This window comes from Seriola lalandi, unplaced genomic scaffold, assembly GCF_002814215.2.
Source record: "Seriola lalandi dorsalis isolate HSWRI2012SDOR001 ecotype SW California unplaced genomic scaffold, Sedor1 jcf7180002055008, whole genome shotgun sequence".
NCBI lineage: Eukaryota > Metazoa > Chordata > Actinopteri > Carangiformes > Carangidae > Seriola > Seriola lalandi.
Genome location: NW_019525551.1, coordinates 4,212,547 through 4,228,972, shown reverse-complemented (window position 1 = coordinate 4,228,972; position 16,426 = coordinate 4,212,547). Strand labels below are relative to the sequence as shown.

Genomic DNA, 16,426 nt, shown 5'->3' with positions numbered 1-16,426 from the left:
GATAGAACAGGAAGAAATGAGTCATTTGATGGATTAAAGCCGTACAAATGTGTCACATTTAGGATCCATTGTACCTGCCATGAATTTAAGTTTACCTCAGCCATTAAGCTCCGTGCAGTAAGAAACAACAAACTTTTCACAGCCACTTTTAAAGCCTGCAGGGTGTGACTGATTCCTACAAGAGAGACTTTGTGCTGAGTATTAATTTAAGCTGTAATAATCACAGCAGCATGACTTTGTCCATATTGTTGCGCTGCTGCTGACAGAGAAAGTGAGAGAGAGGCGAAGGGGGAGAGTAGGGAAAGCGGCTCCTGCTATCATGCTAGCTGCGGGGTGAGCGCTCTGTCGCCCGTCCTGTCCTGCATGACAAGCAGTGAGTGTCTAGGAGCCGTTGATGGTTAGTGATGTATCTAGATCAGGCACTTGTGTTGTGCTGATCCCTGTGTGGCCCAGATGGTAAAACACCACGCTCTGCTGCTTCGCTGTCAGGGCACGCCCACCGGCCCCTTCCCCAGCTCTGAAACCTTAAATAAATGATAATAAGCGATGGAATTGGGGCTAGTCATATCAGGGCTGTGTTTTGTGACTGTCGGAAAGTCTGAAAGATTGTGTAAGAGTGAGAAGTGGGCGACTTCACCTGCCAAATGGGATAAATATCCAATAAAAAGCAATACTGTACCCTGTTGGCTCCCTGAGGAGTATGAGTGGAGGCAGTGAACAAGATGCAGCGGAGGAAAGACGAGGAATAAAGGAGTCTAAGGAGTGTATGAAAGACGGCACGCAACTGTACGTGTGTGTATTTGCAGGCAGACGTGCTTACACTTATATGGATACGGGAACTTCCCCCTGATTCATGTGCACCCGAGGGCTTCCACCTGGCCCTGATAGAGGCAGGCGACTCTTTAAAAAGCCCTTTCCACCGCCGGCAGCCCGGGGAATGTCTGGGCGGTCCGAGCAGAGTGCTTCATCGTTCATCAAACATTTATGAGAGTGGTCCCTCCTCGACACCAGAATTACATTTGAAATCCCACCAGTTACATCACAGCCACCTAAACATGGCAGGAGAGCTTTAAATATCTGTATGTAAAGGAGGGAAGGGGGGGGGGCATCTATGAGAGAAATTGTGATGTTTTCCAAGATGTGCTCTTTAAAAAAAAAGGGAACACTGAACATGCCTGCTTTCTGAGGGGTTGCACCCAGACGTGAAAAGAGGATCAAACAAGAATTCAGCGTAAGCACAGGCCAAGGGGAATCACTTCTTCTTTTCATATGCAGTAACTCTATATCTTGCATGTTACATTATTCCCATCACGTATAAGAAATTCCTTACATTCCTACATTTCTATACTGGCCCCACCACCACCAATCTTTATGTATCATTTTTCAGCAGATTTCAGCAGTCAAACAGTTTATACAATCCAGAAAGGGGTTTCCTTATTGTATCACAATTTTTTACAGAGCCCTAAGTATTTAGAAGGTGAGGCATGTTTCTATTAAAAGATAATCATTTCGTTTGTGTTGTTTTTTTGCAACCTACTGAGGTAAATCACCAAGTAAAGATCACTGTATATGCGCATTTAGTCTAGTTTCTGATTTAAAATAAACTTATTACAGAATACTTACAGCATTAGACAACAGTTAAATTGGCTACTTTTACAATTAATTGTTTAGTCATAAACTTCTCAAGAAATAATGAGAGGTGACACAGTCATGGTCATTTGAGTGCATTTTGATGCATTTTTCATTTTTCTCTTGATCAAAAGATTCATTAATAGACTCATTATTTCAGCCCTAACATGAAGTAGTTTTATTAAATGGACTAACATATAAAATGGCATGGTCCTCTCAAAGCACTGCACACCCACACAAGGCATTTGTGTGATTTCACCAAATTCTAAGAACAATGATAATGGTGTGAACTGTCCTACCATAACAGATGAAACACAGCTAACAAGAGGGTGAGGGAGCTGTCTGTTAAGCAGTCTGATGATGGAGGACACCGACACAGCAAGCAATGTAAAAAGCTCTGAACAGGGAATTCCCTAGAGAAACTTAAAATCTTCCATCAACGCTGCAACTGTCCTCCATTAACATTTTTACCACTAACTTTTATCGTCTGATAATATAGAATAAAAAATGATTTTACTGCATCAAACAGCCATCAACACTTTCTTTACCAATTTCCCACAATTCAACTTCCTCCAAATAACTTCACACATGCTATGAGATGGATGTGAGTGCATGCATTTTTTGCCTGGGTGGTCCTGCGGGATTGTTGGCTTTAACCCTGGCAGGGTTAGCGCCGGCTCACTGAACTCGACGGGAGCACAAGTAGCAAGAAAATGTTCTCAGCAAGAAAACCTCCTCACCGTCTTGTTTCTTAAAAGTCAGAAAGCTCTCTCACTCCCATCGTGTAACCTCACGCAAGTCCACATGGTTGACAGTTGCCATTGTGCAGGTTTGCTTACTGTTGTGTGCAGTGGCAGTCTGTGGAGCTATAAACTAGCTAATCAAAGAGGCCTCCGCTGCGAACGAAGGCGCAGTAATGAACAGCAGCTGGGAGGATAACACCAGATCAATAAGGTCAATTGAGTCTGAAGACAACTCTGAGCAATTTCTGATCAATCCAGCTTTGAATCACCGTGGACACGCTCTCAACGCCCAACGATTTTCCCAGATTCTCTGTGTTTGAATGTGTCTTCAGGGGACAATGGTGTGCTTCCAGAAATGAGCCAAAGGAATCCACATTTACTGAGAGAAAGTCACCACATCAGCAGTCCATGTACATTTCACCACAGAAAAAAGGCTTCTGAAGTTACTTTGGAACAATGACTTTCCACAACATGACTGCAGGAGCAAAATCCTTATTGCGCCTTATTGAGTCCTGTTTCATCCATTCATATCTCTTCCTAGATCTTGGAGATCAGCGCTCTACTTCACCCATCAAACCACTGGGTGTGTTCAGGGTTTCACTGTAAATCCTTTGTGGCTCCATTTTAAAATTATTGTTCAGCCCTGACAATAACATTTTCCTGACATTGATGTGAAACATCATCAAACATGCTTACGCTCATATAAACGCTGCATGATTCAACAGGTGTACCCTAAACTTCATCTCTTCAGCACTGCTAAAGTAATGACTACTGCATCCATGCTTACTTCAAGTAAGAGCAAAATAATGTGCATATTACAACTCCAACCAAAGCTGGATATACAGTTAACAGAAGGAGTTAATGGAAGACCCACCGTAGGCATATGATAAGCCTGTATCATGCTTTATATTACCCTCAGAAACTACTTCTACTTTTCTACTCAACTGGAGTTCCAGGTCTTGTTACAGGAGTCTTGTTACTGAATGTGTTTACGTTCACTCATACAGAACAGTGATCATAGTGAGCAGAAGGTCAGCAGTGTAATCGCTATGTTAGATGTCTTTCAATGAAAAGGAGAAGACAACTGAGACTCTTTCTTTAACTTCCTTAATGTTGTCTGCACTCTCAACAAACTCCAGTGTCATCAGGAACATAGTTGTCCCCACTTTCTATCTCTACAGGGTTGGGTATTTTTCGATCCTCGATAGTATCAAACAAATTTGGTACGTCCATAAAAGTATCTAAGTTTGATACCAAGCCCTATCTGCAACACACAAGGCTTTGGCAGAGAAACGCAGGGTCATCTGGAAAAAAAAGTTAAATCTGGCTCAACTTTTGCTGCAATGCAACATGTCATCTGGCAAGGTTCTGCATTTTCCAATGAAATACATGGAAGTGCACATTCCTGGTGGATTACTTTGTGGCATGAACACTGTATTTCTTCTGTTTACCTCATGATGCTCGCAATGAAAGATAAAATAATTGCCACGATAAATTGTAAAATCCAGTCTGTGAGTATTATAAAACCACTGTGCAGTGCTAAACGCGTTAATCTGCATTTTGCATGTGAACACATTCTAATTGCATTTTGATGTCAGTTTTGTCAAAAGCCCCTGAACAATGCAGACTTCAGCACCTGTCTTGGCTCAACCTTCATACAGTGCAACTGTTCTCAGATCTGATGCTGTTGTAGTATTCCAGGTGTTCTTCTCCGTCAGGACGTTTTCATTCTAGCAGTCTCATTAAGGACTCAGCAGTACTGTGTTACTGTGTCTGCAGACATCTTAACTCAAATGGAACATCTGGATATACAGAGCCCTAACAACTGTTTTGTCTTTTGTATCTTGTTGTGAGGTCATATGACCATCACTTTATACTGGATATTTATGTTAGTCTGTAGCATAACCTCTAGATGTCATGTGCATAATTTTACAGACATGTGGATGTAACTTCTGTGAATTTGAACAAAAAGTAGATCATATGATATTCTTACATATTGTCTTGGTTGTTGAGGCTGAAACTAATCATGCACTATAGAAGCTACGACTTACTGTATATATCTTACAGCATGGTCCAGACAAAGCATCTATTGTCTAATCATCATCATTTCTCAACATGTAAGAACAGAGACCAACTCCAGACACTATAAACGCACTCTTATAACCACACTCTCTCTTACATACAACAAAACTACAAACCCTACATTAACTGAAGAGCATTAGAGATTTTGACTTTAAATACTGTACTTCATAATGTATTTGTTGCTGGCTCTGAAAGTCTGAAAGTCATTCATTATTTTGATCTTAAAACACACAATCTGCATAAAACTCACATATTGTGCTCAGTAGAAAGGCATCAAACACTGGACACTACTCAACATGATGTCTTCAAATCACAGAGATGGAGGAGAGTGGCTATGCAAAAGATGAAAGCAGAAGAACAGAGGGGGCAGGAGGTGAGGTGGTTAGTAATGTGATGGAGCCATGTCGCTTCTCTGAGGTAACCAGGTGAAGCTACAGTGGCTGGCTGGTGCCTTAATTAGGCTAAATGACTGCTTCAAAAACTCATTAATACAGCCACTCACCATGACCCCCACTGGGCCTCCTGCGGTTCGGACCTGCCACCTGAGACCAACTTGATCTGTTGGTTTTATGCTCTGTGCTCTGTTTCACCTAAATGGTGCCACATTTGTACGACCAAGAACCTTTCAGGGAGAAAAAGCAACACTGAGAGGATGAAGTGAAGGGGAAAGCAGGAAAGTCAGTCTAATCACGTTTCAATCCACCTAGTTTCACTAAAGTTGATGGAACTTGAAGTTATACTTGGTTAGTTATTAGCAAACAAATCTACCTGATAATTAAAGTGGAATCAAGTGGAAATGTATGAGAAGTTACAGTTTGAAATTGAGATAATAGATAAAGCAAACAATAGGTATGAGAAAAGAAAGACAAAGAACAAATTACTCAAAGGAAAAAAAATTAAAATTGTATAAACAAACTACGTGGAGGATTTTCTGCAGCCTCGCTGCTTTGAATTTATCCTCCCTCATTACAAGACAGTTGCTGAGTTTCATTTCACGTTCTTCCACATTCACACTTTCTGAGTACATAAGTGTGTTCACATTGACAAGTATGACAATATTCAGTGCACTATGAGTACCTGAATGGTGCACTCAAAACAGTTAAAAAGTTGAGTGTGAAACACTTTGACACTTCTTCAACCGTCACAATCTTGGCTACACAGGGGAAGGGGAGGGACCACCAGTGTATTTTCAAACTTGTGAAGACAGCGACCAAGTGAGGAGGACACGTCTTTTTTAATTTGGACTGTTGGTCAAACAGTTCAGCTTGGAAATGGGAAATTGTGATTTTCACATTTTTTTGACCTTTTAGTGAATAAATGATTAAGCAGCTAATTGAAATAATAATCAATAAACTAACTAACAATGAAAATCCTTAGCCACAACCCTATTTAAAATTTCTCACATTCAAACACTGGTACTGAAGATGATTCCACAACGACCTCGTCAGGCTTAGATGTATGTGTCTGATAAAGCTGCATGTTACTGGAGTAACGTTGGCTGCTGGTGGCCCAGAACTGAAACATAAGAAACCTGCGCACAGGATTCCTTCTCTGCTCCAACAAGTCTTTCTGTCTCTTTCTTCACCTTCCTCGTGGAAAGTGCAACATCGGCTGTGACACATCGACCGGCCTCTCAGCAGGTCAGCGTCCGGCTTCAATACAGCCACATCACAACACGTCAATTCTTCGACGGGATACACTTCCTACCTTTTGTGCCCAAAGGTCACGGCTATCTCTCCGCTGTGGACCACTCAGATCAGAAGACGGCCACACCGACGTGAACACCGTCATCTTTGTGCACAAACATTCTTCAGGGACCGACCATCTGCAGGATTAATTTGATTCTGCAGCTTGAGGCCTGCTAGGCTCGCTGCTTACTATCCATGTGCAAAACTAAACTCCAGTAAGCCAAGTTTGTCTCATCAAGGCCTTGTGATCAGGAGTGATAGGCGTTCATCAGTCAAAGGGCTGCATACTGTCGCAGCAGACAGCAGACAGCAGGCAGGATTTTCTTCTCACTGATGCACAATATTGGACTTGAGTTAATCAATCTGTCACTTCTTCTGCTTGACTACACACGTGATGAGTCCGGCGATGGTTTGGATTTATTGAGTGAAGGGGGGCTTTCACTGAAAGAAGGGATCTATCTAGACTGAATGCTTCAATAGCTCTGCCGACACGCAGAGACACCGAAGTGGGAAAATCACACCACCCACCAGCTCAGGGCTGGTAAATTCTGTGTTGGTGGGGCTGCTGAAGGTGTCGACTCTGTCTTCACCTCAGGTGGCTAAAAAAAACACTTTTTTATGATTATTTTCTGTTTAAAAATATAATCAAACTAAATGATTCAGCAATAGATGTGTCTGTCAAATGGAGGAAACTATATCTGTTCTTTGATGTTAAGGATCAAAACAGGAGAGCACTGTTATTCAGGATCATTGTTTCAACTATAAGTGCGTCAGTGAAACTTACTTTTAACACCACATGTGAATCTTTGTCAAAGCTTTGTCAATTACAGCCGCAACACATTGTCAATTAATCAATGAATTGACTGACAGAAAATTAATATGCAACTATTATGTTCATTTTCAAGCAAAAAAAAAAAGCAAACATTTTAAAGTTGCAGCTTTGCAATTGTAACAATATGCTGTTTGTCTTGATGTCACTGAATATGATTAAGTTTTGCACTGTTGATTGGACACAAGACATTTGAGGATTTCACATTGGGCTTTAGTATCATGGTGGGTGTCATGTTTGTGTTATAGACGGAATGATTAAACCATTCATCAAGAGAATATTCATTTGTTGCAACTCTAATGCATATAGTTTAAACTGTGACTCATTACCAGGTTGAAAAGTAGTGCCCACGCTGGTTAAAAGTTTCAATACCGTTGCACTCCCAACCACACCCAACAGCGAAGTGCTGGTGTACTGTAGGGCTGTTACGTTTCCTCCAAAATTCAAACTGTTCTTCGAACATGTAAAAATTATATGATATTATTCAAACTGTAATGTAAGGTTTTCGATCTCAAATTCTAAGCTAATCAATAAGAAGTATCAAGGCCATGCTGATTGGATAATCACAACACCAAAGCATCTGAAAATCATTGTGTGGAAGTGTTTCGAGTTCTACAATGTTGATGGTAAAGTCACCAAAGATAACAACAATATACATGTCCAGGTTGCATCACAATCTCCAAACACATAATGCAGTTGTATAACTCCACATACAGATGGCCACACATGCATTAAGACTGACAGTTCACTGTCTCTCACACTCAAGTTTGAATCACTTCGAATGTGTTACGTGTTAGTTTGAATGTGGTCAAACTTGACTTTTTGAAAAGTGACAGCTCTAGCGTACTGACACTCCCTGGAGTACACCTCTACAACCCTGCTGGAGCACAGCAAGAACAAGGTTTTCAGCTTTCACAGTACTCCGGTGATTTAGTATTGTAACAGTAAGGGATGTGCAAAAGTCAGGTCAAAAAGAGTGAAGGGTCAGAGTAAAGCACAGACCAAGATATCCTGGCTTTTAGTCCCTCGTTATGGTTCACAGAAGTTGCACTTTCTTGTTCTCTGTCATTTTGATGAACAGGGTCATCAAAATCCTTTCATAATGTATCATTACCTCTCATTCAATTTTCATTTTGAATGGTAATGAGAGCCTATTTAATAGTATTTAATTTCCTTAAACAATTCAGATTATGCATTTAGAAGGGCATGGAGGGAAAAGATGAACAGAGACACGACCATGCGCTGACTTTTCATGTCAACACCACACGAAGCAGTTGAATATAATCTGTCAAAATGAAGGAAATTATTTTGCCACCGTGATCCCTGATTGCCCATGGCTCCAAAATTTCTGAATACTAGATTTCCCATAATGCAAACAGTGTCTTATAGTGTCTTTCATTTAGACCTTCACTGCCTGGTAAACACTGATGCTTTTTAATAACCACACCTCCAGGAACCTAGTAAGAATAAGTAACCTCTATAAGCTCATCCACAGCCACTAAAGTTTTGAGCAGACAAACAAAATGCACTTCTCCTATTGATTTGAACTAAATATCTCCAAATCTTGGGGCATAATATCAAAACTACCTGTGCAGATGTGTATACACTTAACAGTTTATTAGGTGCACATAGCTAAAGCTAGTTTTCAGGTTGAAATAGCAAATATCGTAGCAGCAGTCCTCTCACCCCAAACCTTCCAACACAATACATGGTATTAGCTCAGAAACAGAGCATTACTTAATGGCCCTATGACTCAAAACTCCATTACAACCATTAAAGAAACGTAGCAATTTGTAACTTCACTGCCCATCCATCTGTTTTCTTTAACTACGTGTTCCTTCTCACAGTCACGTGGGCCAGGGTTATACATAAAGTCTGCATGTGTAAGACCAGCATTTTGTGAGAAAACAGGGATGAGTCATTACTCTTAACAGAAGAGCATCTCTTTAAAATAACTTTTTTTTTCTCCAGATGGTGGCTTCCTCATTTTGGAAGAAAAATCTTCACAGGCTCTGATCTCAAAATCAGTAAGGTCATTACCAGGATGGCTTCGTTGGTCGAGCCATCATCAGATCTTTATCTTAGACCGACATAAAACAGCCACAGCTGCTCGGTCTCCTGCAGCAACTCACTGATTTTAGGTCAGAGAAAACACATTTTTTCTTCTGTCCATTATGTGTCTCAGAACAGGTGTACAAGACTTAGTTTTCAATCAAAGTATAATTAACAAAAAAGCAAAACTCACCTTAATAGAGCTAATTAATTGTAACCGAAACAAATATTACAACATTTCCGACGAGTCTTAAAAATACTTTTATAATATGATATAAATATATGATATGATGATATGATTTTCTAACATTATAATATAGATGATATTTGGGGATGACTCAAAGTGCTTTTAGAGCTTAAATGACTAGTTGATTGTTTTGTGACAGACGATTAAGCAACAACTATTTTGATAACTGACTAACCGTTTGACTAATGTCTCAAACAACATTGCCAAATACTCTCTGATTCCAGCAAATCAAATGTGAGGGTTTGCTGCATTTCTTTGTCTGATGTAATAGTTCAATTAAATATCAGTGGCTGTTGGAAAAAATAAGAAATTTGATTTTGTAACTTTGGATTTTGAGAAGTTGTAATGTGACATTTTTCAATTATTTCTGATATTTTGTAGAGATACTATAATGATTAATTAATTAACAGGTAGCTACTGTACATTACAATATTAAGATATGCAAAATCCCGAACAGAGTATAGTCTGTTATACCATTATTGGTATTGTACTGATGGGTAATGGGTAAAACCTGAATAAATGAGTGGAGACACATATGAATGCTTCCATACGTGACAGGAGAGCTCACTGGATGGTTTGATTTTTGGCTGCAACTAATAAATAATTTTCTTAATTAATCTTCAGATTATTTCACTGCCTACCTGTCTGGTCTACAAAATAGTATAAAATAGTGAAAAATGTCTATTACAATTGCACAAAGTGCAAGTTGTATTGTTGTATTGTATATTGTATTAGTGCAAGTATTCAAATTGATTATTTTGTCAATTGTCTTTGACAAGAAGACCTTTAAGTGCTCGTAATAGCAACCCCATGACAACCAGGCAAACTCCATCTGCTGATGAAGCTCATGAGATGCCGTTGAAAGCTTCAGAACAGCTATACTATAGACCCTGGCTGAGATGTTTTTGTAAACTGTTGCCAAGTGAAGAAAGAACTTTCAGCTTCCCTAAAGATTTACTATCATAGAAATGTAAAAAAGCCACACTCCCAAATGTTTGGCTTTTTTGCTTGAAAAATGACTTTTAACAACTACTCAGTGATCAAAACTGTTGCCATTTAATTTCCTGTCAATAATCAGTCAATTCTGTTTTAATGAACATGATGTGAAATGTTATGGCATTCACTCTCATTTCTCAGATCTCCTTTAAAACAAAAACTTCGGGAGAGATTTTGGAGTGACATGTTGGCAACACTCTCCACCATCATCATCAAAACAACAAATGAGGGAATGTCTGTCAGAAGATTCGTGTTCATCCCTCCAGAGAGCTGAAGGATGTATGCTAAAGAGCGCTGAAGTAGAGCTAAAACACTTTATCAAATAATCATCAAAATCAACCGAATATTAATCAGCAACAGTGTTGCAAATATATTCCCTAGTTTCTGCTCCTTAGTAAAGGATATTCTGCTTTTTTTGTCTTTTGTGATCATAGAATCAATATCTTCGCTTCTTTTGTCCAAGCAGGAGTCCAAAACTCCAGTTTAAGACATCATCTTACACTTTAGGAAATTGTGATTTGGCATTGGTTACCTTGTGTTGTCAGTTATCTGTATAATACTCGGCTCTGTGCATGTACAGAAGAGGATAGATATCTAGAAGGTTGATGGAAGATAGATGGAAAATGGCAAACACAGTTATTTCCATTATCTGTTTATATGACGATTATTTTTTGTGTTAAATCGATCAACCACTCTATGAAATATAAGAAAACAGTAAGAAAATCTCCATCATAGTTTCCCAGATTCCAAGTTTGTCTGACAAACAGTCTAAAATCCAAAGAAAAAGCAACAAATCCTCAGAATGGAGGAGCTGAACCAGAGAATGATCTGTGTCTTCAATTGAAAACTGACTGAAATGATCAAAATAGTTGCTGATAAATTTTCTGTGGATCAACTAATTGATTAATCAAACAACTGTATCAGCTCTAAGTTGGATAGATAAGATAGATAGATAGATAGATATAGATAGATAGATAGATAGATAGATAGATAGATAGATAGATAGATAGATAGATAGATAGATAGAAATTAAGATTAATAAGTAAATATATGAAATGTATTCAATTCAATACATAAGCTGTGAATAGGAAAGTCTACTGCAGGTGAGTCTGATGAGCCAGTATTATCCAGAACTGAGTCCCTCCGTCCCACCCCCTTACTTTCTATCTCCCTCTACAGTGTATCCCTCTCCTCTCAGTGTTCAGGATGACAGGAGTAGAAATGCTGCTGCCGTTGTAAAACTGCCACAGTCTGGACCGACCGTTCACGCATCCAGTCTCCATGCAAGAAATCCTCAGAAAAAAAACACTAATTTGTGAAATATTACATTAAGTGACTATTTACATACACTCCCACAGCTCTGCATGTGGCAGCTGTGTCAGAGCTCGGAGATGTGAGAATACAGCAAAGATATGTCAACTCTGACCTCCCTGGCGATCATCCAAAGGCAAACTATTGCCCACAGACGCACAAATTTCCCTTCATCTCTTCGTTTGAGTCCTTATTTTATCATTCTTTATCCACATCAGTGATACAAAGACAAACCTGACCTTTTAAAAAGACACAGTCAAGGCTAAAATCAATGACAGTAAACTGTCACTTGCAATAAAAGTGCGTTTGTTCTCCACTACATCCAACCACCACAGTGACCCACAGTTACTCCCTGCCAAGTGTCAAATGTCAGAACAATATGGATAATGTCACACTCGTAAACATGTCCTCTGTATCTCTAACAGCAGCAGACAATGTGACAAACCAGCGGCAGTTTGTACTCACCTACAAGAAACCGTTAGTTCAACTTTGGTGGCAGGTATCGCAGCGGTGAAAGGGTCTGCGTCCCCAATACACGCCATATTCATCGAGCTGCTGCTTGGTCGATCACAAATCGCCCCGTATCCAGCGCCTTAACGGCGACATGAGAGGAACTGAGAGAAGAGAAAGGGATGAATGAACACAAAGCTTGGCAAGGAGGAGACAAAGAGACGTTTGTTGTCTTGAAGCGAGGAGCACCGGAGAGTGAAAACACGGACGCGGAGCTGCAGCGCGTCGGAGTCGCGTCTCTGTGCGCCTCGGTGCTCCGGAGGAGAGGAGGGTTGCGAAGGGGCGGGAAGACACACACACACACACACACACACACACACACACACACACACACACACACATCTAGGAGACAAAGATAACGAATACTTTCTGTTTAGAGTTAAGGTCAGTTTCAGTTCAGGTTCAAGGTTTGGACATTAGATTAGGCAATTTTGGTCAAGTGTAGATTTGTTTAAGGTTGGGGTGATTAATAATGAGAAAATCAGATGAAGGCAGAAACAGCAGTTATACACATGCTAGCCATATTAGCCGCTCTGAGAGGCTGTTTCATCTTAGCTTAAATTCCGGTCATTAAGTAACCTTTGGTTTCTCTGAAATATTAAGAACCAGGGTCAAAAACACTTACCATTGTTCTAACGGTGTTCAGCATTGTCAAACACAGAAACACAAAAATGTTCTATTCGCTAAACGATAAAAAAAAAAAAGGAAAAGAAGAAGAAGAAAAAGATTTAAAGTACGTCCAGACTCAATTCAGTTTCTTATCCATTAAACTAGCCGGCGGCCATTTTTTTTTGTGTGTTTTTACAACCCTCTGGATTTTCAAACTTTCAAACATTGCAGGTTCTCAGAAATTCTTTTAGAGAAACATGCCAAATATGTGTAAATATGAGAGGCACAAGTAGGGCTATAGGCACAGCAACACAATGACAAAGATAAGATATTTAACAGGTATAGGCTAGCTAGTAGACTATTTAGGCTACCATCTTATTTTGGTGTGTTAGCATGGTAATATTTGCTAATTAGCTCTAAAAACAAAGTAAGCTATATCTGAGGCTTATGGGAATGTTATTCGTTTTTCAAGACATTTCACTCAAACCACAACATTCAACCTGCAGGTGGCGCTAGATGAAAAGTCAGGGGCTTATCAAACATCACTTAGCTTCATACTCTGGGGACCATGAATGTCCATACAAAATTCCAGGGCAATCTGTCAATATATGTTGAGATATTTCAGTCTTGACCAAAGTGGTGGACCAACTAACAGACCCACTGACATTGCAATGACGTGGTTGCATGTCGAAAGAAAAAAAAAAGTCAGGATTACAATAACAAAGGGGCAAAATTACGCTTAGGGTAAGGGCTGGGGGCTACTAAATGTAGTATGTCAATCAGTGAGTATGTAAGTATATGCAACATCTATTGTATTGGGGACAGTGTGGGGACAAAAATCCGGCCCCTACAGGGTTTAACATTTATTTTTGGGAAAGTGTCAAGTTTTTGGTTGAAGGTTATGGTTAGGGTTAGTTTAAGGTATATGGATTGGGTTTGGGCATGTAGAGGCTATGGTTAAGGTTGTGATAAACCTCCAGGGTCTTCAGTGTGTGTCCAGGTTTAATGCTAATGATTGAGGAATGAGGAACCTGCCTTCAAGAGGACCCACAGAAGAGGACAGCCTTCAGACAGCTGACGAGAAACTGTATTTAAAGTTGAAGAAGTAGATTCTAAGAAAACAGCCACAACAGATCTGCAGGTGGTTGGTAAGGGTTGTTGATCAATAAACTCCTTATTGGCTGGGAGATTCGTGCATTTTAAAGCTCACACTTAGGACTTTTTTGGAACAACTGCTTTCTTTACCTCTTTTCTTTTCTCTCTCTTAATGAAAATGAGATTGTTATTTTTGTCTGATAATTCAGCAGGGTATGAAAAGTGAAGAGGCCCATTGTTGTTACAATTAAATGATCTCTTTTCCCTGCAGTATTTTGACGATAACTCAAAAAAATTTGCTAGTTTGTTATTTAATAACTGTAAAGTTATGAGTTTCTCTAATCATGTTGATGGGGTTGAATTATCAGCTAATTTCTACCACATGCATTCTTTGAAATATTAAGGTAACTGATATTAAAAAGTTGAAAATAAAAAAGAAAGTTGGTTTTCCCTCCATTAAAATATTAGGATCATTCAGGGAAGACCCAGATGAGTCATCCTTGTGGGTGGGAGAAAACTCAATTATAAGTGTTTGGAGTATAACTGGAAAACAATAAAACTAACAGTCAACTTAAATATTCTAATCAGTTGAGGGACGATGTAAACTTTTAAATGATTTGAGACGTGCAGTGTCTTATGAGACTGAAAGTATCTATAGGTGACAGATAATGAACCAAACACAAAGCAAAAGTAATCTTGGATTCATCAGGTTTATTATTATTATTCTGATAATAGCTGCACCTTGTACAGCGCAATTGATTTTCTGCCCACTTGGAGTGAGCTGTTTCCTTCAACAACTGTCAGGTAAGAAAAAGGTGTCACATGAGCTGAGGCCAGTGTCAGCGCTGAAAGGGTTAGGGTTGATGACGCTGTGATTGGACAGCAGTGAAAAGTGTTACACTGAAGACAGATGACAAAACCACCTGAGCCAAACAAACTCAATTAATCAACCCAGCATGAACCAGAGAGCTAAAACTGGAAATATGTGTGTCAGCTCCAGTTAGTCTGAAGAAATGGACATAAAGTTCATTCTGCAGGTCAAACACCTGTTGGGAGAGCTGTGTGTTTTTTATATGGGGTGATATGGGTCTCACTAACTCATATGTTCCAGCCTGTAAATAATTGTTGAGACATTTGACTCCAAAAGCACACATTTCGACCTCATCTTGGTGCAAAGTCAGAGTCCAAAGTCAGAGGGCTTGATGCTCTCAGGACCACGGATGTCTGTACAACATTTCATGGTAATTTATCCAATGGTTGTTGAGATATTTCAATTTGTACCAAAGTGACCCCTCAGAAGTAAGCAGCTGCTGCTGCTTCTCCTCATCACATACTGAGCAATTTTCCTCCTGACCTGTTTGAATGATTTTTATTAAACAAGGAAAACTAGCTGGTATTTTCCACTGAAGACAAGACTAAGAGCCTTCAACAAAGCCAAGGCTGATGGGAATGTCATTAGTTTGGCAGGTACAGTATTTAGTCGTAAACCATTGGGCTATGATGGTGCTGGGTAAAAATAAATTAAATCGTCAAAGTCATAAAAAGTCATCCTGAGGGGGACATTAATATCTGTACCAAATGCTAAAACAGCCTCCACTCCTCTGGGAAGGCTTTTCTTAACATTTTGGAACCAGACTGCAGCAAATTGCTCCAATTCAATCACTAGAGCATTAGTGAGGTCCAACACTGAGGTTGGATGATGGTGCTAGTTGAGATCTTCCACACACAAATCTGGGAATACTATTTCTTTGGACCTGGCTTTGTGAAGTGGGACATCAAGACCTTCCACAAACTATTGCCACAAAGTTGGGAGCACATTACTATCATTATAATTAAAATATCATTGGATGTTGTTGCATTAAGATGTCCCCTTAATTGGAAAAGTGGTGAAAGCAAACTATTAAAAGGTTTATGGACTTTTGATGATAGTGTCATACATGCCGTCTACATGGCATTTCAAGCCTATTCTATGTAAGATAACAAAAGTCTCTCTCTCTCAGAACTGACACCACAATCTTTCTGCACATCAGTATTTAACCCATGGAGTCACTTTTGGGACGAGTGAGCTGAATTTCAGAGCAATTATCTGGCTAATTTGCTGCCTAACTACACTACAGCTGTATCTGAATTCAGCACCTGGGAGCTCACATTGCATAGAAACAATTTCAAGATGATCCGATTCCCATTTGCCTCAGACAAGTTAGAAAAAATTGAATTAGAAGTAAATGACCAATATGAATTCAATTGATTTTATCTTTTAGAGACTTTTAAATCCAGGTAAAACACAGAGAGAGAATGAGCGTAGAGAGAGTTGGAAGCACCTCGCTAGAGACACAGTAGACATTTGAAAACCTGATCAAGTGTGAAAACAGTGAAGAATCAGCTTCACACATTTAATTACTGTTTTTGCAGACTGCAGTCATTGACAAGTACACCATGTTCGAGATGAGGAGGTCTGTTGGGCTTTTTCGAAAATAAAGGTAAAAATCATCTGCATATAAACACCTTTTAATTGTGATTCTAAAAGAACACACCTTAACTTTACATGTACCATCATCAGATCAAGTCAAACTAAGATGGTGAACATCATACCTGCTAAACATCAACACACTGGCTTCATCATACATAACTATAA

At 39.5% G+C, this 16,426-nt stretch overlaps 1 protein-coding gene across 1 annotated transcript in view; it reads right to left on the bottom strand.

Annotated features, from left to right (window-relative positions):
- The window catches only part of LOC111647747 (copine-8-like), a 64,887-nt gene extending 52,561 nt beyond the window's left edge, over positions 1 to 12,326 (bottom strand). Inside the window, exon 1 of the mRNA XM_023397401.2 lies at positions 12,043 to 12,326. Coding sequence (XP_023253169.2) covers positions 12,043 to 12,125 — 83 coding nt within the window. The 5' untranslated portion in view covers positions 12,126 to 12,326. The remainder of the gene's footprint in view (positions 1 to 12,042) is intronic.
- Between the last annotated feature and the right edge of the window lie 4,100 nt (positions 12,327 to 16,426).